The 25,713-nt window shown below is 50.6% G+C and overlaps 1 protein-coding gene across 16 annotated transcripts; it reads right to left on the reverse strand.

Moving 5' to 3' along the window:
- Nucleotides 1-36: 36 nt before the first annotated feature.
- Nucleotides 37-10,531, reverse strand: PGAP6 (post-GPI attachment to proteins 6). Of its 16 annotated transcripts, none has more exons than XM_080678112.1 (13): nt 10,256-10,531; nt 6,896-7,073; nt 6,624-6,816; nt 6,252-6,379; nt 5,783-6,051; nt 5,369-5,688; nt 4,718-4,808; nt 4,514-4,637; nt 3,937-4,073; nt 3,182-3,360; nt 2,967-3,092; nt 2,202-2,318; nt 37-1,538 (listed from the first exon to the last, which is right to left on the reverse strand). In XM_080678112.1, exons 1-13 carry the CDS (start codon nt 10,374-10,376, stop codon nt 1,242-1,244), a joined length of 2,280 nt encoding a protein of 759 aa, XP_080534238.1. In that variant the 5' UTR covers nt 10,377-10,531; the 3' UTR covers nt 37-1,241. The 16 variants fall into 16 exon arrangements, with proteins under 16 accessions (XP_080534238.1, XP_080534235.1, XP_080534234.1 ...); XM_080678109.1 differs by having other exon boundaries at nt 2,967-3,113; XM_080678108.1 differs by having other exon boundaries at nt 5,369-5,712.
- Between the last annotated feature and the right edge of the window lie 15,182 nt (nt 10,532-25,713).

Raw genomic sequence — 25,713 nt, forward strand, 5'->3', positions numbered from 1 at the left:
AACTGTAGAATATTAAATTAACCAATCACAGTGAAATCAGAGCTAAAAATATATTAGTCTTAAATAGTTTTACCCCCAAAAACACCATATATAAATGTTTCCCCTTTATAAGCCTAGCGAATGCTATGTTGGCCACATGCAGAGTGACTGGAAGTGGAGGAGACCTCTAGTGATGCTACACCCTGGACAAGACCCTGAAGGAAGCCCCAAGGGCTCTGAGCCTGGCCTCAGTGACAATGGCTTCCCATGGCCCTGTTCCACATCCCTCATACAGCAGCCCCCTGTGCTCTTGCATTGGGAAGGGGCAGGGAACTGCTCCTTGGGGCGATCATCGCCCCTTACCTTGCTTCCCCCACAGAATAGGGAGAAAGGCTGGGCCAGGTATCTCTAGCAGCCCACTAACCAAACACATGCTTGGGCCAGGGCAGGGAGGCAGCTATCACCTCCACTCCTGACAGCAAATCAAGAGGATGTTCACCAGACAAGGGCCCAGGGGAAGAGTGGGGACACAGAGTTGGAGCAGAGTATACCCTACATTGCTGCCACCCACAGAGCAGCTCGGCAGCCCCTTCCCCAGGAAGCTCTTCTCAGGGGCCTGCAACTTCAAAGCTGAGAACCAAAGGGAGGGGGAGAGAAGGGCATTATAGCCAGAAGCCAGCCTCTCCTGGGCCACCACTCATGGCAGCTGAACCCTATGTCCCCCAATGCCAATCAGCTCTCTGGTGGCCATGGTCACCTCTCCCCAGAGCAACTGCATCAGCAGGGTGCATTCCCATACCCAAGATAAACTGGCATTCAGAGGCACAGCTCCAAGCCTCAGCGTGTTGGGGGCCGGTGGGAGGTGGGCTCAAGCCTCCTCTGCCTCTCTGGGTCTCACATCACAGCCTCACAGGAGAACAGGGTGATGAGAGAATCATTCTCCACATCTCCAATTGTCCCCTGGCTGGCAGAACACAGAGCCTGCCTCCAAATGGCACCTGTGGTCTCCAGGCAGCCAGGCCCTGGCCCCAGGGGCTATTGCAGATAACAGCTGGGACCTGCAGAGGATGGGGTCAGCTGGTAGCCAGGAAGCACTAGGGAATTGGGGGGTATGGTCCTCTCCTCGGCAGGAGGAAGCAAATGGGTGAGCAGAGCCATTTTATTCAGTTGGAAATCTATCTGGACAGGGTCCCTCTCCCTTGGTCCTGCCCCTGGCTGGAGAGGCTGTCATCAAAGCTGTGCATGTCCCTGAGTTGGCTGCATCATGTCACCGTGTACAGCTCCTCCTGGTGGTTCTTACAGATCTGATAGTGGCAGGTGAGCTTCTGTGAGCAGGCCCAGGGTTCAGTGTGCTTGTCACGTGGTGGCAGCAGGAACGCCGTGCTTCCTGCCAGCAACATGTGCCAGATGCTGTGGGTATAGTAATAGTTGCCACTGGTCATCATGGAGGCATAGATGGAAATGGCCACAGTGGCCATGGAGATGCCAGGCAGGAGATAGAAGACCCAGCGCTGCCAGGAGGTAGGGTAGCAGTGGCGCCGGTGCCCACAGCGGTACACCTGGAGAGAACCATCATGAGAGCATTGGCACAGGGGCTGCAGCTGTACCTCCCAGGGGCCCACCCATGGGTAGCAGGACCATGGATATGCAATACACGGAAGGGGCTCAAGGGCACAGAGACCTGCCGGGTCCTCAGGACTGGGCCTCAGCATGAAGCCACACAAGGCCTTGAGTGCCAGTGCCCAGGCCTCAGCAAACGTGGAGGACTTGCCCTAGCCGGTATGGCTCAGTAGATAGAGCGTTGGCCTGCAGACTGAAGGATCCCGGGTTTGATTCTGGTGAAGAGCACAGGCTCAGTTGCAGGCTCGACCCCTGGCCCTGGTTGGGGCATGTGGGGGAGGCAACCAATTCATGTCTCTCTCACATTGGTGTTTCTCTCTGTCTCTCCCTCTCCCTTCCACTCTCTCAGTAAAAATCAATGGAAAAATATCCTCAGGTGAGGATTAACAAAAAAAAAACAAAAACAAACAAACAAACAAAATACACACACACACACACACACACACACACACACACACACACACGGAGGACTCAGATTCAGGACCAGGAACATGGCCAGAATCAGTGGTCAGGCTCTCTTCTCCCAGAGCAGGGGTCTGTGGGGAGACAACACTCTCTTATTCCAGTTACCAGGAGATGGGGTCTGGGCAAGAGCTCCTTACCCACATGGTGACCATGACCACGAAGGCAAAGAGACAAGGCCCCATCATGTTCCAGGCACCCCTGCGGTCCAGCTGTAAGGACATGGCGAACACCAGCGTGCCCAGGAGAAGCAGAACCTGAGCAAGGCACATAGACGACCACAGAGTCACAGGAACCCTAGGCCAACGTTGTCCGTGATGGTACAAGGTCCAGCAGGAGCATGTGGCCTGGGCATGCTGGTCATCCTGTTATTGGCCCACTGCCCCCCAACACCTCTGCCCGCGCCCTTGGAGCTGCTGGCATACTGTTCTGCTCCACTGTCAGGGAGGGAGGCACCTCTCCTTTAGATACTGATTCATCCTGAGGCACAACTTAGCCAGGCAGGACACCGGGTCACATGTCTCCATCAGCCAAGCCCAGCTGTGGCAGAAAAAGCTCCAAAGTGTTCTCAGCACCAGAGACTCCAGGAGCACCTCCGGGGCTTCTCAGGGATGTCTGGCCTGGGTTGGGGCTCTAGGCATCCCTTTAAATAGAGCCTTGAGAGAGAAACAGGCTAGGAAGGTCCTTGCTTAACCCTATCTTCCACCTTCTTTTCCTGAAATCCTCCAAGCAGCCAGCACTGTCCCTTCCAGCTGCCAGAGGCTTCTTCCAGAGGGAGACTGGACATTACAAAAGATGGGAGGTTTCTAATGGCAGCAGTTGAACCCTCTTTCTGATCTCTTCCTCAGCATGCAAGGGCCTCTGCTCCCTCAGAACCCAGACCCGGGTGTCAGGAGGTCACTCACATATTTCAGGGCTGCCTTCAGCCGTGCCATGCAGAGGATGGTGACCCAGATGGACACTCCAGAGCCCAGGAAGTCGCAGTACTGCAGGGTGTCATAGTTGAGGATGCACAGCACGGCCTCCCCCGGCTGGTCGCAGGCATGATAGAACTGTAGGGCAGGGCGGTGAGCGGAGGCCCAGACCTCCCTACCATCCCCAAGGGAGCAGGCAAGCCTACCGTGGAGAAAAACATGGTGTAGGCGTAGACAGAGGCTTCCACCAGGAGGCAGCGGTACACAGAGAGGGCGATGGGAGCCAGGAACATGAGGTTGCTGAGGGTGAGTAGGAGCACTGCCATCCTCTGCTGTGCTACAGTCTGGGCTGTGCTGTTGTCCGTGCAGCTCCACCCACGCCAGCCTGTGGGCAGGGCAATGCTGAGCGGGCTGAGGGTGAGCAACTGAGGCCAGGCTAATGGGGGAGGCACTTCTGAACCTCAGAGCCCACCCTCACCCACAGCCCTGCAAAGAAGTCCCTTTCTCACCTAGGAGCAGACTAGGACAGGTATAGGTAGTGGGGCACGTGTGGGTAAGTATAGGCTGGTGTGGGCAGGGACAGACAGCTATGAGGCAGGAATGGACAGGTGTAAAGAGGTGTGAGACAGGTATAGGAATGTGTGGGGCAGGTATGAGGCAGGTATGGGACAGGTGTGGGACACGTGTGGGCAGGTATGGAGCAGATGTAGGCAGGTGTGAGTCAGGTATGGGACATGTCTGTGGGCAAAGAAGGCCAACGTCAGAGGCGGTACCATCTCTGGGGGTGCCTTTCTGTGCTTGCATGGGGGAGGTATGTGGCAGGAATGGGGAGAAGGCATTTGCTCTTGTTCTGTGAGGGTGCTCTCCAGCCTTGGCAGAGTGGGATGGGCTCCTAGAGGAAGGCACGGGGCTGAGAATTCAACGATAGTGTTGTCTGGAGGCATCCAGGTCTAGCCCTCACCTGCCTTGCAGCTACACCCAGCATACAGGTAGCCATGTCTGCGTAGCAGGAGGCACTGGCCGTAAGGTCCACAGTCATTCAAGCAGGGCACCAAAGACAAGGTAGTCTCCACGAGGACTGAGGACTTCTCACACTCCCTGCAAGAAAGGGGCCATAGGAAAGCTGGCTGCCGAGGTTTGCTGGCCAGTCTGAGCCAGGGCTCCAGTCAAGCTTTTGGACACATGAGCCCAGAATTGAGGCCCCCAGGCCCTGAGCCCTGGAAGACAGCAGCCATGAGATCCCCAGAAGCCAAGATGCCCTTTCCGCTTCGCACCATACAGCATCCCAGTTTGTCTAGGGCTGTGCTGAACCAGTCCCCTCAGGAGACTGACTCCCAGGGCTGCCCGAGGAGGGGTGGCCATGTGGAGAAGGAAAGAACTTTGTAACTCCCGGAAGGCAACTTATCCTGTGCGGCTTATAGGAAGCTGGGGTCACTTTCAGACTCAGATGCAGGCAGCCCAGTCATGGTCCTGAATGCAATGATTCCTCCACCTGGCAGCTCTGGGTGGCCCCCACCCTGGCCCCCAAGTTTACTTACTCAGGACTCTGAAGGCACACGAGCTGCAGGGAGAGGTACCAGCTGTCCGTCTCTGGGTAGGGAATGATAAGGTTGGCCTTGCGAGACAAGGTGCTCAAAGACAGGGGATACCCCTGGAAGAAGGCTGTAGGAGGAGCAGGAAGGCCTGGTAAGAGTGGCTGGAGAGGCTGGCGGGGTCACTTAGCCAGATGCTCCTGCCCATACCTGTGATGCAGTTGAGCGAAGTGTTGAAGCTGAGGAAGGGTGAAGCAGCGTTCACGCAGACCTTTACCAAGGTGTTGTTGGAAATCACACTCTGAAAGGGGCGGCCGTGCAGTGTCAATCCTAAGTCTGATGCTGGGCGCTCTTTGTGGCTCCCACTGCCCACCCAGGACCCTCCCCTGCAGTCCAGGCAACACCCAGCCCCTGATCCTACCCACAGTCCCATTTCTAGAGGCACAGCCCTCAAACTGCTGACAGGCCTCTCAGCCCTGGCTGGTGTGGCTCAGTTGGTTAGAGCTTTGTCCTGTGTACTGAAGGGTTGCGGGTTCAATTTCCAATCATGGCATGTACTGGAGGCAACCAATTGATGTTTCTCTCTCACCTCTATGTTTCTCTCTCTCTCTGCCTCTCCTTTCCTCTCTCTCTAGAATCAGTGAAAAACACATCCTCAGATGAGGATTTAAAAAACAAACAAGCCTCCCTTTCTGCAAGTGGTGCTCCTATTCTGGTCCAATGCCTATTGGGGTCATTCTGTTACCTGAAAGGCCACCCCAACCCAGTGTCAATGATAAAGTCAGTGCAGGAAGGCTGAGCAGCATCATTCATCCTGGGAGCATCTGAGCCCTGAGCTGAGCTGGGCCATGAGGTGCTCACCTTGTTGGCCCACAGGGAGATGGTGAGGGAGCCCCCACTGTCCATGCCCGTGTTAAGGTGCAGCCGCATCACCGAAGGCATGTCTGACTGCACCAGCACTGAGACCCTGTCTAGGGGCCTGAAGTGCACAGACACCACGTCCATGTCTTCCCGCATGACCTGGTAGCTCAGAAGGCAGAAGGGGCCACCACCCACAGTGCTGCTCCTGCCAAGGTCCTGGTAGCCAGGCCTTGGGGGCAGCAGGCCATTGGAAGTGTTGCGGCTCTGGTTTGGACTGTTCTGCAGGAGATGGTGGAAGTTTATGATCCAAGGCCTACAGACTGACAGGAGGACAAGGCGCTCAGCTGGAAAAAGGGCTGGGGATAGAAGGCAGGGGGCAGAACCACCCCCAGCCTGCCTCCCCATGCAGCCCACCTGTGAGAGAAGCTACAGTGCTGAAAGCCACCAATACATGAGGCCCTGCCAGGCTCTTGGCTGTCACTTGCAACCACCGGTCCCAGGGTGGTGAGGGCAACAGCAGGCGGCAGGTCTGGGTGGGGTCAGTGCAGGTGAGCACCTTCTGGAAGTTGCTGGGCAGGGTAGCTGAGCCCACAGTGAGGTGCACAGGGCATCCTAGGCTCCTGTTGGACACACAGCCCTGCAGCTCCAGTAGCAGCTCCTGGGTATACTCGGGGACGAAGATTCTGCAGACAAGGGGGATGGCCTCGCTCAGGCTTTGTGACTTCCAATGACCTCCCCTCACTGGTCACACTCAGGTTGGTTGCTCCACTTCCCAATACGACCCCAAGACCCAGAACCCAACCTTTCTCACCCACAGCGAGGAAGTGGTAACACCCACTCCACCAAACCCGGAGGCTGGGCCTCCCCCAAGACCTTCACTTACTTGAGGTAGCTGGGGTGGGAGAGGAGGGTCTGTGGAAATGGTGTGTTGGGCTCCAGGATGGAGACCTCGACTACCCGCACAACCTGCATGTCAGGCTGGAAGATGTAGGCACAGGTGGGAATAAAGCCCTAGGAAGAGAATGAGAGGCGGGGGAGGGAATTTCGTAGGCATGGGATGGGGCAGGAGCAGAGAGCCCAGACCAGGTTGGGCGGGGAGGGCAAGACCAGAGAACCTAGCTGGGGGTGGCTGGTGGGGAGGCGGGGCTACAGCAGAACCTTGACAAGGTCTGCCCCGAGGAGGTAAATAACAGGGATCAGCCATTCCTGCATGGATGTGTCCTGCCCCTCTATCTCTGGCGAGCAGACCCCTCACCTTCACCTCAATCTTCTGGGATGAGGGGGGCAGGTGGGCAGCCACAAACCAGTCCCCAGGTGCTGGGTGGGAGATGTTGATGGAAGCATTGCTCTGCAGCATCTTGATGAGGAAGGAGGGCTGCATGGAGGTGTTGGCAGGGAAGCTGGTACCCAGTGGGTTGATGACAGGAGGGGCACCATATCGGAAGTACCTGGAGGTGGGGATAGCAGGGCAGGCATCAGATGGCGGCCCTGGGCCAGGCTCGGGCAGGCGGGCAGGCAGGCACCTACACGGTGATTTCCACCTTTGCACACGTGGGGTCACCACCCTGGGACACCTGCAGCAGCCAGCGCAGCAGTATGGTATCCGGGGGCACTCGGAAGTGGAAGAGTCTGGCGCTGCCATACCAGCTGTAGAAAGACAGCTTCTGCGGGGACTGCGAGAACTGCTCAGACACCAGCCTGATGTCTGCGGGAAGAAAGCACTGTCAGCCAGACCAGGGGTGCCCCAAGGTGCCTCCACCTCCATGTGCGGGGCAAACAGAGAATTCAAAGGCCCTTCTCCCCCGGCATGGCCCCAGAGAGAAAGGATGAGAGAAGCCATGGTGAGCTGGTTTAGAGCCCTTGGGATGCCTGGCACTCCAACTTTCACCTTGGCAAAGGGTATTGTCCCTCCTTCTCCAGCCCCTGGAAGTTGCCTCTGGCAACTGATCCGACTTGACAAGTGAGGGAGTTCAGGCCCGTGATGATTTGGGACACAGCCTGAGTCCCCTCACCCAGAGAGGTGGCAAGAAGAGACCCTGGGGTGGAGGCGACCCCAGGCTGGAAGCCTAGCCAGCCGTGGGGACCAGTGGACAGCGGGCCCACATTCTGCCCAGGGCTTTACCTGGGGCTCCCCACACCCCAATCCCTGCAGTGACTCTCAGTCCCTCCACTTCTGTGGCCTCAGCCCCCTGCTCCCCTCCCTGACACACTCCAAAATTTTGCCCTCACTGCTCACTTCCTGTCATACCAACATTTCCTGGAGCAGCTCTGAGGAGCTTCTGAGACTCAGCACAAAGGCCTAAGCCCCATCTAGGTTAGGCCCCTCCTGGAGTGTCCACGGACTAGGGCACAACCTCCATGAGAGCATATGTCTGGGTCCTACAGTGTAATCACCTGCCCCATGAGTGAGTGAGGGTGCCCACTCAGGACCCTCCATATTGGAACTCCCACAGAACAGGCATGCTCTGCACTCCCATAGGTGGATTACCAGGCCTGGGATCCAGTCAACTCCCTAAGATGGATGGCAGGGATCCTGAACCCAGTACCAGCTTAGGCCTTGTGCCCCCCATGACCTTGGGTATCCAACCCTTTCTCTGGGTCCCAGTTTCCTCATGATTTGGTCCAGGTGAATAGCACCTCCCCTTGGGTGTCCCTCCCTCCAAGGTTAATGGATGTTCAAGTGCTTCTGAAAGAAATACCCTGTGGACACAGCAGAGGGCAGCCTCACTCTCCTCCAGGCTGGGGGGTGCCGCCCTCTACCCTGCCAGGAGTTGCTGGCTCACACAACCCCAGCAGCAGGCCCTGGGCCCCTTCAGTGTGAGTCAGGTGAGCAGGTAAGGGAGCCAGGAGAGCAGCTGGCTCTCCTGCCAGCCTCCTGACCTTCCAATGGAGGAACCTTGAGAAAATATAACGACCTACTTTCAAAGACAGTCTGAGCTCCAGAGGAGCCCAACATGAGGGGCTAGCCAGAGGTAGGCTCCACATAGGACACACTCCAGGCTTTCTGGGTGTCTGCTGGTCACCAGGTCCCACCTGGTGAGTGGCTAGGAGCCACTCAACTAGCACAAACTTTTCTCCTGAAGCTCCTGCAGCCCCTAGGATGATATGACAAGGGCCAAAGGCTGGGAGGTGAGATAGGATAGCTCCCCACCCCCACCTCAGGACCATGGGGCCTTAGAGAAACAGTCAGCCAGTGGGGCTAGCCTCTGGATGGGGTCCCAAAGGGGAGGTCACACTGCACTGCACAGCCCCCTGACCTGAGAGAGGCAAGTCCTTCTGGCCTCGCCAGCCCTGGAGCACCAGCTTGAGGACAGCTGGAACCCAGCTGGTAGCTGTGACGTTTCAGCAGACACACAAGAGATCAGAGATGTGCTCAAGGTCACCCTAAGATGCAGTGGTCCCCACTCCCAGGGCTACAGAGCCCCTCCAGGATACCCCCTAATCTCTGTAGCCCCATCTCCCTGCCCAAGATGCTCACACTGTTATCTTGGTAAACATACCAAGCCATTAACACATCAGTCTGAGCCTAATGTGGAAGTCACATCTCTGATAACAGGGAGTAAGGGATGTATGTACCCCTGCCCTGCCCCATAGCCCCCTCCAAGGACACAGAGTTGTGCGGAGAACAAAGAACGTTCCTGAGCCAGACCGGGGAACTTGTGTGAGCGCACCCTCCAAACCAGGACCCCTGCAGACCCATAGTTCCCAGAAGCCAGCGCTACATTGCTGTCTGCCCCTCGAGCAGGCCGGAGGTGAGGGGCTGCCCCAGGTTTCCATCTCCAACTGTCCACCAGTGACCCCTCACCCCACTCCACCCCCCAGGATGGAGAAAATAAGGCTGGCAGTATCTAATGGAGCAACTTAATCAGGAGTCATCTCTGAAAACCGCCTTTCATTTCAAGCTCAGAAACCAAAGGCACAGTCTTCAAAGAAACAGGAGCTTGGAAGAGCAAGATTTCAGAAAAGGAGGAGGGACTGGGAGCACCAAAATCAAGGTAAATTAGTCCCACCTTGCTGGATATGGCTGTCTAACTGCCCAGGGAGGGAAGGCATCTGGGCCTTTGCAAAGCAGCCCTGCCAGCCTGGCCTCATGGCCCCATAGGAGTCCCAGGCCATAGGAGTCAGGGGAGCTTACTCAACACCCCCAAGCCCCAGACAGAACCCCATGGGCAACACCTCCTGTCTAGGCACCATCTTGGGTCCCGGAAGATTGGGGCCTCTCAAGGATGCAGAAATGCAAATGGAGGGAAGCAAGTTCACCAACGCCAGTGAAGTACCCATTTCCTCCAAATCATCTTCGCCTACCAAACTCGTCAGGGCCACCTCCCTCCAAGAAACAAGGAAGCTGTTGAAAGACTGCACTAGGGTTGGTGGTCACTGTGGGAAGGGTGGAAACATGACACCCACCTGGGCCCCTACTCCAGGATCTATGCAACTTTCTATTAACTCTGCCCCTTCTCCAGACCAGATGCGCCCCCCCCCCCACCTCCCCCAATCACACTGCTTAACCCTTCTTTTCAGCGGCCTCTCAGCTGGAGCCTGAGCTGAGTCCCCCTGGACCCCTCGACCCCCCCACCCCCAGCCCACGTCCCAGCGTTAGAAAGAGGAAGAGAGTGGGAGGACGCGCTCCAAAGGGTCCATTAGGCCGAACCCGACCCTGGGGACAGAGGAGGGGTCGAGCGCGTCCTTTACACCCCGATCGCTCGAACACGGAAGAGACTGACCTACGCCCCCACCCGGGGTGGGGACCTGGGCACTGAACCCGCGCTAGATGAGTGCAAAAATGCCCCCAGGTGAGTCACAATCCCGGCCCCGCCCCCCGGCCGCTCCCCAATCCCACCCCAAGCCCGTGCCGGCGGGTTGGCACCCACCGTCCCACTCTCTCACCACTCTTACTGATGTCGCCGGTGGCGGCAGGAGAGGGCCGAGCGAGCAGCAGCAGCAACAGCGGCCCCGCGACTGCCACCGCCACCGCAGCTCCCCGGGTCCCGATCCCAGCCCAGCCCATGGCTTTGCGCACGGCCCGGCACTACCCGGACCGCGTCCTGGGCCACCTGCTCCCGCCGCCGCCCGGGCAGCCACCGCCGCCACTACGGACCCTGCCGCCGCTGCCCCGGGCTCCCATCGTCCCGGCCAGTCCCAGACACCGGCGCCCGGGGCACTTCCGCCTCCGAGGCCCCGCCCCTCCAGTAGCCAACTGGAGAGGCGCCGGAGGCACGCTGAGCTAGGGCCGCAGGGCGCAGGGGGCGCAGGGGGACTGGGATCCGAAGGAGGACGCGGCAGGGGGATATTGGAATGGGGGGGGGGAGTGAGGGGGGCGGGGACGCTGAGCGACGCGGGGCTGAGAGCGGGACGGAGCGCGATGCGGAATCAGGGGCTACATGGGATCAGGGTGACGCGGGGCGGGGTGCGGTGTGTGGTCTGGAGCGACTTGTGCCGTTGGGCTGACGCAGGGCTGGGGAGCGGACCTGAGGCCGGGGTTGGGGGAAGGTGGGCAGACGCAGTCAGGGCCGACAGGAGGACGGAGGGGTGCACGAGGAAAAGGGTCAGAGCGAGGTCGTGGACTGAGGGAGACCGCTTGCGCAGGAAGGGGTATGCATGGCGGGATACATGGACGGTCCTGCGGTACGCGCTGGGGACAAGGGGCCAAAGCAGGAATTCGGGGCGGGAATTAAAACGCACATAAGATTCCAGGCGGCGGGAGATGCTCAGAGAGCTCCAAATGCTTCCTGGAGGCGCTGGGTGGTCCCACGGGACGCGAGTGTTTGTGTGTTCACTGAATTGTGGGCCAGGCGCGGCGGGGCAGACCGAGGAATGGCTGGAGCGGAGACGCCTCACAGTCTGGCGAGTCCCACACCCATTTTTGCCTCCCCAGGGCTGTGCACCCCCAGAGCTGAACTCCGGGGCTGTCACTCCGGGAAGCTGAAACGAATGTGTGTAAACACACACATACACAAACACATTTGAAAGATGAAGGCTCTGTAGACATGTGGGAATTTCACATTGTTGAGTGGGACTAACTCCTCACCCTTTACCTCGGGATAGATCCCAAACACTAAGGATTTAAGCGTAAATAGGAAATGATCGGGGACTAGAGGAAAACTTGGTTAAGATTTTAGTCTTGGAGAAGCGAAGGCATGTCTAAATATGGCCCCAAACTCAGAAGTCTTTAGAGGCAACACTGGAAAATTCAAGAGGTGAAATGTTTCTGCAGAACAAAACTACTGAAGTAAAAAACAAACAAAACCCAAGCCATGAAATGGAAAGGACAGGCTTGCACCTTGTATTACAAAGGGCCAATCTTAATAAGATTAATAATAAAGAGCACCTACAAATCAATGAGAAAATACCCATCCTCCAATACAAAAGGATCTGAGAATACTCATGGAAAGGAAATGCAAATGAATAGGAACAGGCTCAACCTCCCTCCTTATAGTTTTAAGTTCAAATTAAAAAGTTCCCAGATCTTTTTTTCTTTCACCTAACAAATCTGCAAAGATCAAAAAATTGGATCAAACATGAAGGGTGAGATTGTGAGCCAACAGACATTCTTATGTGTTAGTGAGCCTCTAGGAAGCCTCTGAACTCTTGAGTACACGTAGCCTTGCCTCAGTTATTCCACTGCTGTGAGTTTTCCCTGTGGAGATTGGTCATGAGGGGATGGGATATTCGATTCATGGATGCCCATACCATGACTCAAACACTATAACATGATGAGACTGCAAAAGGAAACCCAGAAGCTCTGTGTACTGTTTGGAAATGGTCTACCAGATTTAGCTTTAGCTCAGAAAAGGAAAGGGCAGAAGTGACCACTTTTGTTGGAAATTAATATATATATATATATATATATATATATATATATATATGTATGTATATGTATGTATATGTGTGTGTATATATATGTGTATGTGTGTGTGTGTGTATATATATGTATATATATATTATATATATACATATGTATATTTGCATGTTTCAAAGGCATAGAATAAGATTCCAGCAGCAAGGGCACTGGTATAGCTGGGAGGGAACCATGTGGCTAGTGATGGGATTGGGGGTGGAGTTGGGGTGCTATACCTGTTTCTACCTTTTGAACTTTATACTGAGGGAGGGGGTGAGGTAAACTGGAGAAGCTGACCCACCAAGCCCAAGGCCACTTAAGGCCAATGAAATGGGGGGTGTTGTGGAGTGAACGACCACTGGAGTCCAGACCAAATTAAAATTCAGGGAACCTTTATTAGCCGGCTGGCGACTGCTCTGCCTTTCTCCACGCAGGGAGTCCAGAGAGCAGCCCTGATCCTTTGTGCAGGACCGCTTTTAAGCACATTTACCACATCTTGTTTTTGCAGAGCAAGCAATTTAAGACAAAACAGTTTTTCTTAAGTAATGTCAGGGTCATATTATTGATGACCATGTTATTTACAGGGTCATCCTGTTCTTCAGAAAGCTGACAGTGTTCTATCTTGCAAGGCTATTTTGTGAGGTGCAGCTGGGATTCAAGGCTAAGTAGACTAGGAGGGAGCATGCTCAAAAATTTCTACTCTCTAACATTCCCCACTGGTTTTTTTGTTTTTGTTTTTGTTTTTTTTTTTAAATATATTTTATTGATTTTTTACAGGGAGGAAGGGAGAAGGATAGAGAGTCAGAAGACTCTCTATCGATGGGAGAGAAACATCGATGGGAGAGAAACATCGATCAGCTGCCTCCTGCACACCTCCCACTGGGGATGTGCCCGCAACCAAGGTACATGCCCTTGACCGAAATCGAACCCGGGACCCTTCAGTCCGCAGGCCAACGCTCTATCCACTGAGCCAAACCGGTCACGGCCCCCACTGGTTTTTATGAGAGAATCAAATAATTGTTTCTTCATCATCAGTGCAGACATGATGATAGTGAGTGCGCAGGACCATCAGCTTTACTGCCTGTATTCGCCTTTGTACATAGTTGGTGAGACTATTTATAAGACAGGGTCCAAATGTTGCGGCTATTAACAATAAGATTAAAGGTCCTGCTAGAGATGTTAGGAGTGTTGTTAGCCATGGGGACCAAGAGAATAGATTTTCATACCAGTTTCCCTCAGTTCTTTGCCTTTCCTCTCTAGGAGTCTTTTTCTGAGTTGACTTAGGCTTTCTTTGATGACCCTGGAATGGTTGTTATAAAAACAGCAAGTTTCGTGCTTGCTTCGGCAGCACATATACTAAAATTGGAACGATACAGAGAAGATTAGCATGGCCCCTGCGCAAGGATGACACGCAAATTCATGAAGCGTTCCATATTTAAAACAAAAAACAAAAAACAAACAAAAAAAACAGCAAGTTTCTCCTAAGGCCATACAGAGTCCTCCTTGCTTCAGGAATAGTAAGTCTAAACCCCTTCTATTTTGTAAGACTACTTCTGCTAATGAACTAAGGGAATCTTCTAGGCGGTTTACATTCTCCTCTAGGGTGCTTAAGTCTAAATCTACTTGGCTGCTAAGTTCCTTAAAGTTTTTGTCCCCCGTGACCAGTGCTGCAGTGCCTATTGCAGCTGATCCAGCTATTCCCAGACCGACAAGCAGGGGGACAATTACCGGGCTCTACGAACTCGCCCAGGGGCTAGACCCAGGTGCTTGCGCTCTCCCTCCCCAGAATAGTAATATACCTGGGATAGGATATGAGCTAAGATGCATAAGGAAGGCTTGTGTGGGTGCATCAGTGTCAGAGGAGAGACACAAGGAGTGATTCCTGTGGTGCACGCGAACCAGGTGCCTTCAGGAGCCACTAGGAACCGGTCTACCTCCTCTTCATTGTCCTTACCAAACCTCAGTACTGAGGAACAGGATTCACCATAGGGGGATTTTGATAAACTCTGAGGACATAACACAAGTACCTCGTCCCTGGAAATCCCCAAGGGTTGATTTTGGGGTGTGCCCCCATCTGCACATCCTTTGTGGGGGGTTTGCAATGGAAACATTTCTAATGTCTGATGAATCTGAACCAACAGTGGCATTGTGGCATTTGCCCCTATCCCAACGTAGTAGGGGGGTTCTGGGTTTAAACACAACCAACAGTCTCTGGTGGCATTTGGGGAGGTCTGATTTAAAAAGTTAAAGACCGCGTCCAGAGTGTCCAGGATAGGTCTCCGGCCTGGTTTGGTAGTATGAGTCTTAGGAACAAGCGCCACCGTCACCTTGGTCAGAGGGGTTAACTCAGTATTGTTCCGGGTAGAAGGTGGTGGTGTGGGACGGGGCCTAAGTGGCTGTACTGGAGGCAGCCCCTGGTCTAAAGGTCTTTTTTTTTTTTATTGTTTAAAGTATTACATATAGTAGTGCATATATCTCCTTTTTTTTCCTCATTGTCCTTCTCCCAGCCTCCCCTACCCCTTGTCGCATGCCCTCATCCCACCTCCCCAGTGTCTTGTGTCCATTGGTGTGCTTATATGCATGCATACAAGTCCTTTCTTTGATCTATTTTCCTCCCTCCACAACACTCCCCAGCCTTCCTGCTGTAATTTGACAGTCTGTTCGGTGCTTTACTGCCTCTGTATCTATCTTTTTATTAATCAGGTTACAATGTTCTTTATTTTCCATAAATGAGTGAGATCATGTAGTATTTTTCTTTCATTACCTGGTTTATTTCACTTAACATAATGCTCCCCAGGTCCATCCATGCTGCTGCAAATGGTAAGAATTCCTTCTTTTTTATAGCAGCGTAGTATTCCATTGTGTAGATGTACCATAGTTTTCTAATCCACTCATCTGCTGATGGGCATTTAGGCTGTTTCCAAATCTTAGCTATGGTGAATTGTGCTGCTATGAACATAGGGGTGCATATATCCTTTCTGATTGGTGTTTCTAGTTTCTTGGGATATATTCCTAGAAGTGGGAATTACTGGGTCAAATGGGAACTCCATTTTTAGTTTTTTGAGGAAACTCCATACTGTTCTCCACAGTGGCTGCACCAGTCTGCATTCCCACCAGCAGTGCACGAGGGTTCCTTTTTCTCCACATCCACGCCAGCACTTGTCCTTTGTTGATTTGTTGATGATTGCCATTCTGACAGGTGTGAGATGGTACCGCATTGTCGTTTTGATTTGCATCTCTTGGATAATTAGTGATTTTGAGCATGTTTTCATGTGTCTCTTGGCCTTCCTTCTGTCTTCTTTCTAAAAGATTCTATTTAGGTCCGTTGCCCATTTTTTTATTGGATCATTTATCTTCCTTTTATTAAGTTGTATAAGTTCCCTGTAGATGTTGGAGATTAAACCTTTATCAGTGATAACACTTGCAAATATGTTCTCCCATACAGTGGGCTTTCTTGTTGTTTTGTTGATGGTTTCTTTTGCTGTGAGAAAGCTTTTTATTTTGATGTAGTCCCATTTGTTTATTTTCTCTTTAGCTTTCATTGCCCTAGGAGCGGTATCGGTGAAGAAATTCCTTCGGCATATGTCTGAGATTTCTCTGCCTGTGGATTCCTCTAGTATTTTTATGGTTTCCCATCTTATGTTTAAGTCCTGTATCCATTTTGAGTTTATTTTTGTGTATGGTGTAAGTTGGTGGTCTAGTTTCATTTTTTTTTTTTTTTGCCTGTATCTGTCCAATTTTCCCAACACCATTTATTGAAGAGACTGTCTTGACTCCATTGTATGTTCATGCCTCCTTTGTCAAATATTAATTGCGCATAGTGGTTTGGGTCGATATCTGGATTCTCTATTCTATTCCATTGGTCTATATGTCTGTTCTTGTGCCAGTACCAGGCTGTTTTGAGAACAGTGGCTTTGTAATACAGCTTGAAATCTGGTATTGAGATCCCACCTACTTTGTTCTTCTTTCTCAGGATTGCTGTGGCTATTCGGGGTCTTTTTTCATTCCAGATGAATTTTTGGAGAGTTCTTTCTAGGTCTGTGAAATATGCCGTTGGTATTTTAATGGGGAGTGCATTGAATCTGTAGATTGCTTTGGGTAGTATGGACATTTTAATGATGTTGATTTTACCAATCCATGAACATGGTATGTTCTTCCATCTGTTTACATCTTCTTCTATCTCTTTTTTCAGTGTCCTGTAGTTTTCCGCGTATAGGTCTTTTACCTCCTTAGTTAAGTTTATTCCTAGGTATGTTAATTTTTTTGATGCGATGGTAAATGGGATTGTTTTTTTAGTCTCTCTTTCTGTAAGTTCACTATTGGTGTATAGAAATGCCATAGATTTCTTGGCGTTAATTTTGTATCCTGCTACATTGCCGATTTCATTTATTAAGTCTATTAGTTTTTTTTGATGGAGTCTTTCGGGTTTTTTATGTACAATATCATGTCATCTGCAAATAAGGACAACTTTACTTCTTTTCCAATTTGGATGCCTTTTATTTCTTCTTTTTGTCTAATTGCAATGGCTAATACTTCCAGTACTATGTCGAACAGGAGTGGTGAGAGTGGGCATCCCTGTCTTGTTCCTGTTCTTAGGGGAAATGGTTTTAGTTTTTGCCCATTGAGTATGATGTTAGCTGTGGGTTTATCATATATAGCTTTTATTATGTTGAGATATGATCCTTCTATTCCCACCTTGTTGAGAGTGTTTATCAAGAAAGGGTGCTGCCATAGCCGGTTTGGCTCAGTGTATGGAGCGTCGGCCTGCGGACTGAAGGGTCCCGGGTTCGATTCCAGTCAAGGGCATGTGCCTTGGTTGCAGGCACATCCCCAGTGGGGGGTGTGCAGGAGGCAGCTGATCGATGTTTCTCTCTCATCGATGTTTCTAGCTCTCTATCCCTCTCCCTTCCTCTCTGTGAAATATCAATAAAATATATTAAAAAAAATAAAATAAAATATATTTTTTAAAAAAGAAAGAGTGCTGGATTTTGTCAAATGCTTTTTCTGCATCAATTGATATGACTATGTGATTTTTATCTCTCAATTTGTTTATGTGATGTATCATGTTTATTGATTTGCGGATATGGTACCATGCTTGCATTCCTGGGATAAATCCTACTTGGTCATGGTGTATGATCTTTCTGATGTACTGCTGGACCCGATTTGCTAGAATTTTGTTGAGGATTTTGGCATCTATGTTCGTGAGGGATATTGGCCTATAATTCTCTTTCATTGTGTTGTCTTTATCTGGTTTTGGTATTAGGGTGATGCTGGCTTCATAGAAGGAGCTTGGAAGTGTTCCTTCCTCTTGAATTTTTTGGAATAGTCTGAAGAGGATAAGTTTTAGTTCTTCCTTGAATGTTTGGTAAAACTCCCCTGTGAAGCCGTCTGGCCCCGGGCTTTTGTTTGCTGGAAGCTTTTTGATGACTGCTTCAATTTCTTCCATAGTTGTTGGCCTATTGAGATGTTTAGATTCTTCCTGATTGAGTTTTGGAAGGTTATATTTTTCTAGGAATATGTCCATTTCCTCCAGGTTGTCCAGTTTGTTGGAATAGAGTTGTTCATAGTATTTTTTAACAATCCTTTGTATTTCGGTGGGGTCTGTTGTTATTTCACCTCTTTCATTTCTGATTTTGTTTATTTGGGTCCTCTCTCTTTGCTTCTTGGTGAGCCTGGCTAGAGGTTCATCAATCTTGTTTATCCTTTCAAAGAACCAGCTCTTGGTTTTGTTGATCTTTTGTATTGTTTTTTTGGTCTCATGTCGTTTATCTGTGCTCTGATCTTTATTATTTCCTTCCTTCTGCTTACACTGGGCTTTTCTTGTTGCTCTCTTTCTAACTCTTTGAGTTGTAGCGTTATGTAATTTATTACCATTGTTTCTTGTTTTTTGCAGTAGGCTTGTAGAGCTATGAACTTCCCTCTCAAGACTGCTTTCGCTGTGTCCCATAGATTTTGGATTGTTGTGTTTTCATTGTCATTTGTTGCCATGATGTTTTTTATTTCTTCCTTGATCTCTCTGGTAACCAAGTCATTGTTTAATAGCATGCTGTTTAGTCTCCATGTGTTTGATTTTTTTGGATTGTTTTTATTGTAGTTGATTTCCAGTTTTATGCCACTGTGATCTGAGAAGATGCTTGATATGATTTCTGTCTTCTTGAGTTTGAAGAAACTTTGCCTATGACCCAACATATGGCCTGTCTTTGAAAATGACCCATGTGCACTTGAGAAGAATGTATATTCTGTGGCTTTGGGGTGAAATGTTCTGAAGATGTCAATTAATTCCATCTGGTATAGTGAGTCATTTAGGATTGATGTTTCTTTGCTGATTTTTTGTTTAGAGGATTTGTCCAATGGTGATAGTGGAGTATTAAAGTCTCCTACTATTTTTGTATTGCTGTCAATCTCTCCCTTGATATCTTCCAGGAGTTTTTTTTTAATGTATTTGGGTGCTCCTGTATTGGGTGTGTATATGTTTACCAGAGTTATTTCTTCTTGTTGGATTGCTCTCTTTAGTATTATGAAATGGCCTTCCTTAGGTCTTGTTATGTCCTTCACTTTGAGATCTAATTTGTCAGATATAAGTATTGCTACCCCAGCTTTTTTTTCATTTCCATTTGCCTGAAAAACCTTTTTCCATCCCTTCACCCTCAGACTGTATGTGTCTTTTTTTTCTGAGGTGGGTTTCTTTTTTTTTTTTTTTTTTTTAATATATTTTATTGATTTTTTACAGAGAGGAAGGGAGAGGGATAGAGAGTTAGAAACATCGATGAGAGAGAAACATCGATCAGCTGCCTCCTGCACACCTCCCACTGGAGATGTGCCCGCAACCAAGGTACATGCCCTTGACCGGAATCGAACCCGGGACCCTTCAGTCCGCAGGCCGGCGCTCTATCCACTGAGCCAAACCGGTTTCGGCTGAGGTGGGTTTCTTGTAGACAGCAGATATATGGGTCGTGTTTTCTTATCCAATCCATTACCCTATGTCTTTTGATTGGGGCATTTAATCTATTTACATTTAAAGTTATTATTGATAGGTACTTGTTTGTCGCCATTTTTATTCTTTACCCCTGTGTTCCTTCTTCGCTTCCTATTTCTTTTTTTTACAGCAGACCCTTTAGCATTCCTTGCATTGCTTGTTTAGTGGTAATAAATTCCCTTAGTCCTTTTTTGTCTGTGAAGCTCCTGATTTCACCTTCAGTTTTGATTGATAACCTTGCTGGGTACAGTATTCTTGGATTCAGACCCTTCCTTTGCATGACTTTGTATATTTCATTCCATTCCCTTCTGGCCTGATGAGTTTCTGTTGAGAAATCAGTCGCTAGTCTGATGGGGGTTCCTTTGTAGGTAACTTTCTGTCTCTCTCTGGCCGCTTTTAAGATTCTTACTTTGTCGTTGGTGTTTACCAATTTAATTATAATGTGCCTTGGCATTGGTCCTTTGGGGTTCATTTTGCTTGGGACTCTGTGAGCTTCTTGGATTTGTGTGGGGTTTTTTCCCCTATATCAGGGAAGTTTTCTGTCATTATTTCTTTTTTATTTATTTTATTTTTTAAAAAAAATATATTTTATTGATATTTTACAGAGAGGAAGGGAGAGGGATAGAGAGTTAGAAACATCGATCAGCTGCCTCCTGCACACCTCCTACTGGGGATGTGCCCGCAACCAAGGTACGTGCCCTTGACCAGAATCGAACCTGGGACCTTTCAGTCCGCAGGCCGACGCTCCATCCACTGAGCCAAACCGGTTTTGGCTGTCATTATTTCTTTAAACAGGTTTTCTATTCCTTGCTCAGTTTCCTCTCCTTCTGGAACACCTATTATGCAGATGTTGTTTTGTTTTGTGTTGTCCCAAAGTTCCCTTAGGCTCTCCTCCTGCTTTTTAATTTTTTTTTTCTAGAAGCTGCTCTACTTGGGTATTTTTTCCTACCTTGTCTTCTAGCTCACTGATGCGGTCCTCTGCTTCTTCTAGTCTACTCTTGATGCTTTCTATTGAGTTCTTTACAGCAGCAATGTAATTTTTCATTTCTTCTTGGTTCTTCTTCATTTCCTCTTGGTTCTTACTCATATTGTCAAATTTGTCGTCCATTCTTTTCAGGCACCTTATGACCATTTCTCTGAATTCTTTCTCTGGCAGGTTGCTTGCCTCCATTTCGTTTACTTCCTTTTCTGGTGATTCCTGCTTTTATTTCATATTCGGGCTGTTTCTTTGTCTCCCCATGGTCTCTCTTCTCCGGATGACTGGTTATGTACTTCTCTCTCTCCTTATCCCAGGCAAAATCTGACCCCTGGAGTGGTGGAGTGTAGAGCTCCTCTGAATCTGCGTGTTTGCTCCAATTGGGGACCGGTGTTCTGGGGTTCGCAGCTGTTCAGTGGGTGCCATAGTTGCAGATTTTCAGGCTTCCGATAACATCCACTTTCCCCTTCAAGATGGCACGGTCTCCGCGTCCGAGCCGGTGGCTCTGGGAGGGGACCCAGCAGCAGTGGGGGCTGCTTGGTCAGGGGAGCCCCATCCAGCAGTCCCCCACCTTCTCCTGGAGTATAGCTGTCCCTTAACTCACCAACAAACACTCCCCGTGCGACCCTCAGCTGCTCTTTCTATCTGCTCTGGGACAAGGCTTGGGACATCCATCTATTCCGTCGCCATTTTTTTCCCAGGTCTAAGGTTCTTAAAGGCCTGATGGGGTTTTTCCTTGGGGTCTGCTGGGTTCTCTGGAGGGTGAAGAGAACCCTGGGATCCCTCCCAGCTACATACAGTCCCCAAGTTTTTCCCACATCCCAGTAACTCTCCGATCAGCTTAGGGGCATAATAACAACAGGATTGGAGTCTCCTACCATACAGTTTTTGGAAGGGGCCCCCAGGCAGACTATTCTTTTGAACCAGATGGCGGGATCTCTGTTAGTCCATAGTGCCATAGTCTCACAACCCCACTGGGCACAGTAATAGTCCCTGTCAGTTCCACATTCAGGGCTACCTTTGGCTGGGCAGACATAATGCTGAGTTCGCCAAAGTCCTCGTTCTAAGTGGAGGGTGCCACACCCATAACCCATCCCTACATGATATGTCCTATGTGCTGCTGGGGAAATGTAGGGGGTATTGCTTTCTGGCTTTCTCCAAGTTTCCCCAAATAATTGACATAAGTCAGCCTCTATTGAGGGGGGCCCTGGGGTCATGGTATGACCTATAACAGTCCCATCCACAGTCTGGGTGAGTTCCCATGTGTAATTAGCCCTCAGGTGGGAATTACTCGCCATGACAGGCCACAGGCACATCAGGATCAGGAGGACTGCCTTCGGAGTCGGATTTTCAGGGGGTCCTTGGTGAGTTGGATGGTCTATCTCCCCGGCTGGTCCTCTGATTCCGCCTTCTTGATTTGAGTTCAATGTATCCAGTACTTTTTTCCCGTAACCTTCACCGCTGATGGGGTGCTGAGGACAACAGTGAAGGGTCCAGTCTGCCTGGCCTCCAAGGATGATGGCTCGTGCTTCCACACCCACACTAGGTCTCCTGGTTGAAATGCAGGTGGTGCAGGTGTAGTCCCAGGGCATGGGTCTCGGTGAGCCTCTCGGACCAGTTGGTGGTTAAGTCTGGAACTCAACTGTAAGGCCTGTAGGGACTTTAGGAGGTTGTGATTAGAAAGGGATGCCAACACTTCTTCCCCTAGCTTGGGAAGCAGTGGTGGGGTCAGCCAAACAGAATCTCAAAGTGGGTAAGGCCCTTTATGTAAGGGGTACAACGGGCCTGGAGTAGGGCAAAAGGAAGGAAGCTTACCCAGTCTTCACCAGTCTCCAGTTTTAATTTTTTAAAATATATTTTATTGATTTTTTACAGAGAGGAAGGGAGAGGGATAGAGAGCCAGAAACATCGATGAGAGAGATACATCAATCAGCTGCCTCCTGCATACTCCCCACTGGGTATGTGCCCGCAACCAAGGTACATGCCCTTGACCAGAATCGAAACTAGGATCCTTGAGTCCATAGGCCGACGCTCTATCCACTGAGCCAAACCAGTTAGGGCTCCAGTTTTAATTTTGTTAAGGTTTCCTTTAGGGTCCAATTCATCCTCTCTACCTGCCCTGAACTCTGAGGTCTATAGATACAGTGTAATTTCCAACTTATGCCTAACATTTTTGCCAATAGTTGAGAGATGTGGGCAATGAATGCCGGGCCATTGTTGGACCCCATCTCAACAGGTAGGCCAAACCTGGGGATAATTTCTGAGACTAATTTCTTAACTACTATCTGTGCTGCTTCAGACTTGTTAGGGTAAGCTTCTGGCCAGCCGGAGAACGTGTCAATAAAAACCAGCAGGAATCGATATCCTCCCTGCCCTGGGGGCAATTCTGTAAAGTCTACTTCCCAATGTTTCCAGGACTTCTTCCTCTGAGTCTGGTTCCTTGGGCCAAGGGGTAGTGTTTTCCCGGGTTTACCTGTGCACAGATATGGCATCTCCTTGCAATGTCCTTCGAGACCTGGAAGAGCTTAGGGATATAATAGTCTCGTTTAAGCAATTCTACCAGCTTGGTTCCCCCTAGATGGGTGCTCTGATGGACCTGAGAAATAAGTTCCCTTCCCAGGGCCTCCGGAATGAACAGTCTGGTCTAGGGTAATTGTCTCCATCCTCCAGATACCTCCTTAACCTGGAGTCTCTTTCCCAGTTCTTTATCAGTCTCCGAATAGACGGGGGTCTCTTCGAAAACCTTTGCTGGGAGAGCTGGCAGGATATGTAAAGGCCCCACTGGTTTTGGGGCTGCTTCTTTTGCTGTTTTATCTGCAAATGCGTTTCCTCGTGCCTCCGGAGTGTCAGCTGATTGGTGTCCCTTGCAATGTATGACTGCTACTGCCTTTGTCAGCCAGAGGGCTGCCAGGAGGGCGAGGATCTCGGGACGTTTTTGATTTCCTTTCCCCTGATGTCAGGAGTCCCCTTTCCTGATATAGGGCCCCATGGACATGAACTGTAGCAAAGGCATATCGGCTGTCAGTATATATGTTTACTGTTTTTCCTTTTGCCCACCGCAACGCTTGGGTGAGGGCAATTAATTCTGCCTTCTGAGCCGATGTCCCGTGCCCCAACGCCTGCGCCCAGATTACCTTATCGGCTGTCACGACCGCTGCTCCCACATACCTGGTCCCTCCATCCACGAAGCTGCTCCCATCCGTGTACAAAGTCTCATCCGGGTCTCAGAGGGGTTGGTCAGTCAGGTCCTCCCGAAGATTTTTCAACGAGGACAGGGTTTCAGCGCAGTTGTGGAGGGGCTGTTCAGGATCATCATCCGGTAGCAAGGTTGCAGGGTTTAGAGCTGCTGTTTTAAGAAAACTCACCTGCGGAGGGTCGAGCAGGAGCACTTGGTACTAGGTAATACGGGCATTTGAAAGCCAACGCTCAGGTGGGCTTCGCAGAAGGGTTTCCACGGCATGGGGGGGCCACCAACTGCAAGTCCTGCCCAAGGGTAAGCTTTGAGGCTTCTTTGACCAGTATGGCTGTGGCTGCTACCGCCCTCAGGCAGCCTGGCCATCCTGCAGCTACAGGATCTAGTCTCTTGGATAAATATGCCACAGGTCTTTTCCATGGCCCTAAGATCTGGGTTAGCACCCCCCTCGCGATTCCCTGGGCCTCTGCCACATGCAACTGGAATGGCTTAGTGAGGTCTGGCAGCGCCAATGCTGGTGTACTGACTAAGGCTTGTTTAAGATCCTGAAAAGCCTTAGTTTCATTTTCAGTCCAGTTTAGTTCTTCAGTCTTTCCCCCGGTGCAGGTGTATAGGGGTTTTGCCATCTCTGCAAAACCTAATATCCAAAGGCAGCAATACCCTCTGCCCCTAGGAATTCCCGCACCTGCTTCTTTGTTTTGGGGACCAGGATTTTCAAAATAGCCTGTATTTGGCTAGCAGATAAAGTTCTCTTTCCTTTGCTGAGTTCATACCCCAGGTAAGTGGCTTTCGGGGTGCAAAGTTGGGCTTTCTTAGAGCAGACACCCAGTATCCCAATTTGTCTAGAGTCCTCAACAGGGTCTCAGTGGCCTCCTGGCACTCACTCTGGGTCGCCACGGCAAGGAGGAGGTCGTGTACATACTGGAGTAGGGTGACCTCTGGATGTTCTTTCCGGAACGTGCCTAAGTCCTGGCTGAGAGCCTCATCAAACAGAGTAGGAGAGTTTTTGAATCCCTGGGGCAACCGGGTCCAGGTCAGCTGTCCCGATTCCTCTTCTTCAGGGTCCGTCCACTCAAATGCAAAAATGGGCTGGCTGGACGGGGCCAGCGGCAAGGAGAAAAAGGCACCCTTTAAGTCTAGGACTGTATATATTTGATGACTCGGCGGTAACAGGCTCAGGAGGGTATAAGGGTTGGGTACTGTTGGGTGTATAGTCTCTACCCTCTTGTTGACTTCTCTTAAATCCTGAACTGGCCTGAAATCCTCCGTCCCAGGTTTTTGTACAGGGAGCAAAGAGGTATTCCACGGGGAATGACAAGGCACCAAGATCCCGGCCTCCTTCAGTCTTTTTATATGTACTGCGATGCCCTTCCTGGCCTTCTGGCTTATTGGGTATTGCTTAACCCGTATTGGAACAGCAGTACTAGTGAGCTGTACTACAATCAGGGGCCTGTGAGTCGCCATTCCAGGGGGATTGCTTTCAGCCCACACTCCTGGTATCTTTTGCTGTAGTTCTTGGAGCAGTGAGGCGCTTTGGGCCGACATAGTCTCCCCGGGATCCTCGGTGAGGAGGTATTCCTCACTTAACGGACACGTCAGGAGCACGGTGTCAGGTCTGGCATTAAGGGCTACTTTTGCTCCCTCCCCCTGGAATGAGATGGTGGCTTGTAATTTGCTGAGGAGGTCCCGTCCTAGTAAGGGGTAAGGACATTCTGGCATCACTAGGAACGAGTGGGTCACCGTCCCAGCCCCTAAATTGGTATTCGGGCCTGAGTGCACGGATATGATTTTGTCTTCCTGGTAGCTCCTTGAATAGGGGTTCGCTCCTTAGACACCGGACCTTCCGCTTGTTGTAAGACGGAGAACGTGGCTCCAGTATCAATAAAGAAATCTACTGGTTTGCCCCCAACTTGCAAAGTGACCCTGGGCTCCTGGGGGCTAGTAAAGATGGAGCTCCGGCCCCTTCAGTCCACTTCTTCGACTAACACCGGCCCAGGCGCCCCTGAGGGCACTGGGGGCATTCATTTTTCCAGTGGCCTTCTCCTTTACAGTAGGCACACTGGTTCTTCCCCAGCCCCGATCGCCGAGGGCGCTTGTCCCTGGGCCTTGCTCCTCTTCCTTTCCGGTTTCCTTTCCTCCCGTCTCCTTTTTCCCCGTTCATGGTTAATAAAACCTGTGCCATCTTTTTGGTTAGCTCACCGGGGTCTTCTCTATTGTTGAACGTCTTCTGTGCTACCTCTACCAATTCCGACAGCATCTTTCCCTCAAAGCCTTCTAACTTTTGTAATTTTTTTCTTATGTCTGGGGCCCACTGGGACACGAAAGCAATGTTAACTGCCCGCCTGTTTTCTGGCTCCTCTGG

The sequence above is a fragment of the Plecotus auritus genome, assembly GCF_963455305.1.
Source record: "Plecotus auritus genome assembly, chromosome: 7".
In the NCBI taxonomy this organism is placed as follows: domain Eukaryota; kingdom Metazoa; phylum Chordata; class Mammalia; order Chiroptera; family Vespertilionidae; genus Plecotus; species Plecotus auritus.

Excerpts from the sequence above, each read along its gene's own strand:
- PGAP6 (XM_080678099.1), bottom strand. The coding sequence starts at position 10,376 with ATGGGCTGGGCTGGGATCGGGACCCGGGGAGCTGCGGTGGCGGTGGCA. Across the intron at positions 6,817-6,895 it reads GCAAAGGTGGAAATCACCGT|GTACTTCCGATATGGTGCCC; the intron begins GTAGGTGCCTGC and ends CCCCACCTCCAG. Across the intron at positions 6,052-6,251 it reads TCCCACCCCAGCTACCTCAA|AATCTTCGTCCCCGAGTATA; the intron begins GTAAGTGAAGGT and ends CCTTGTCTGCAG.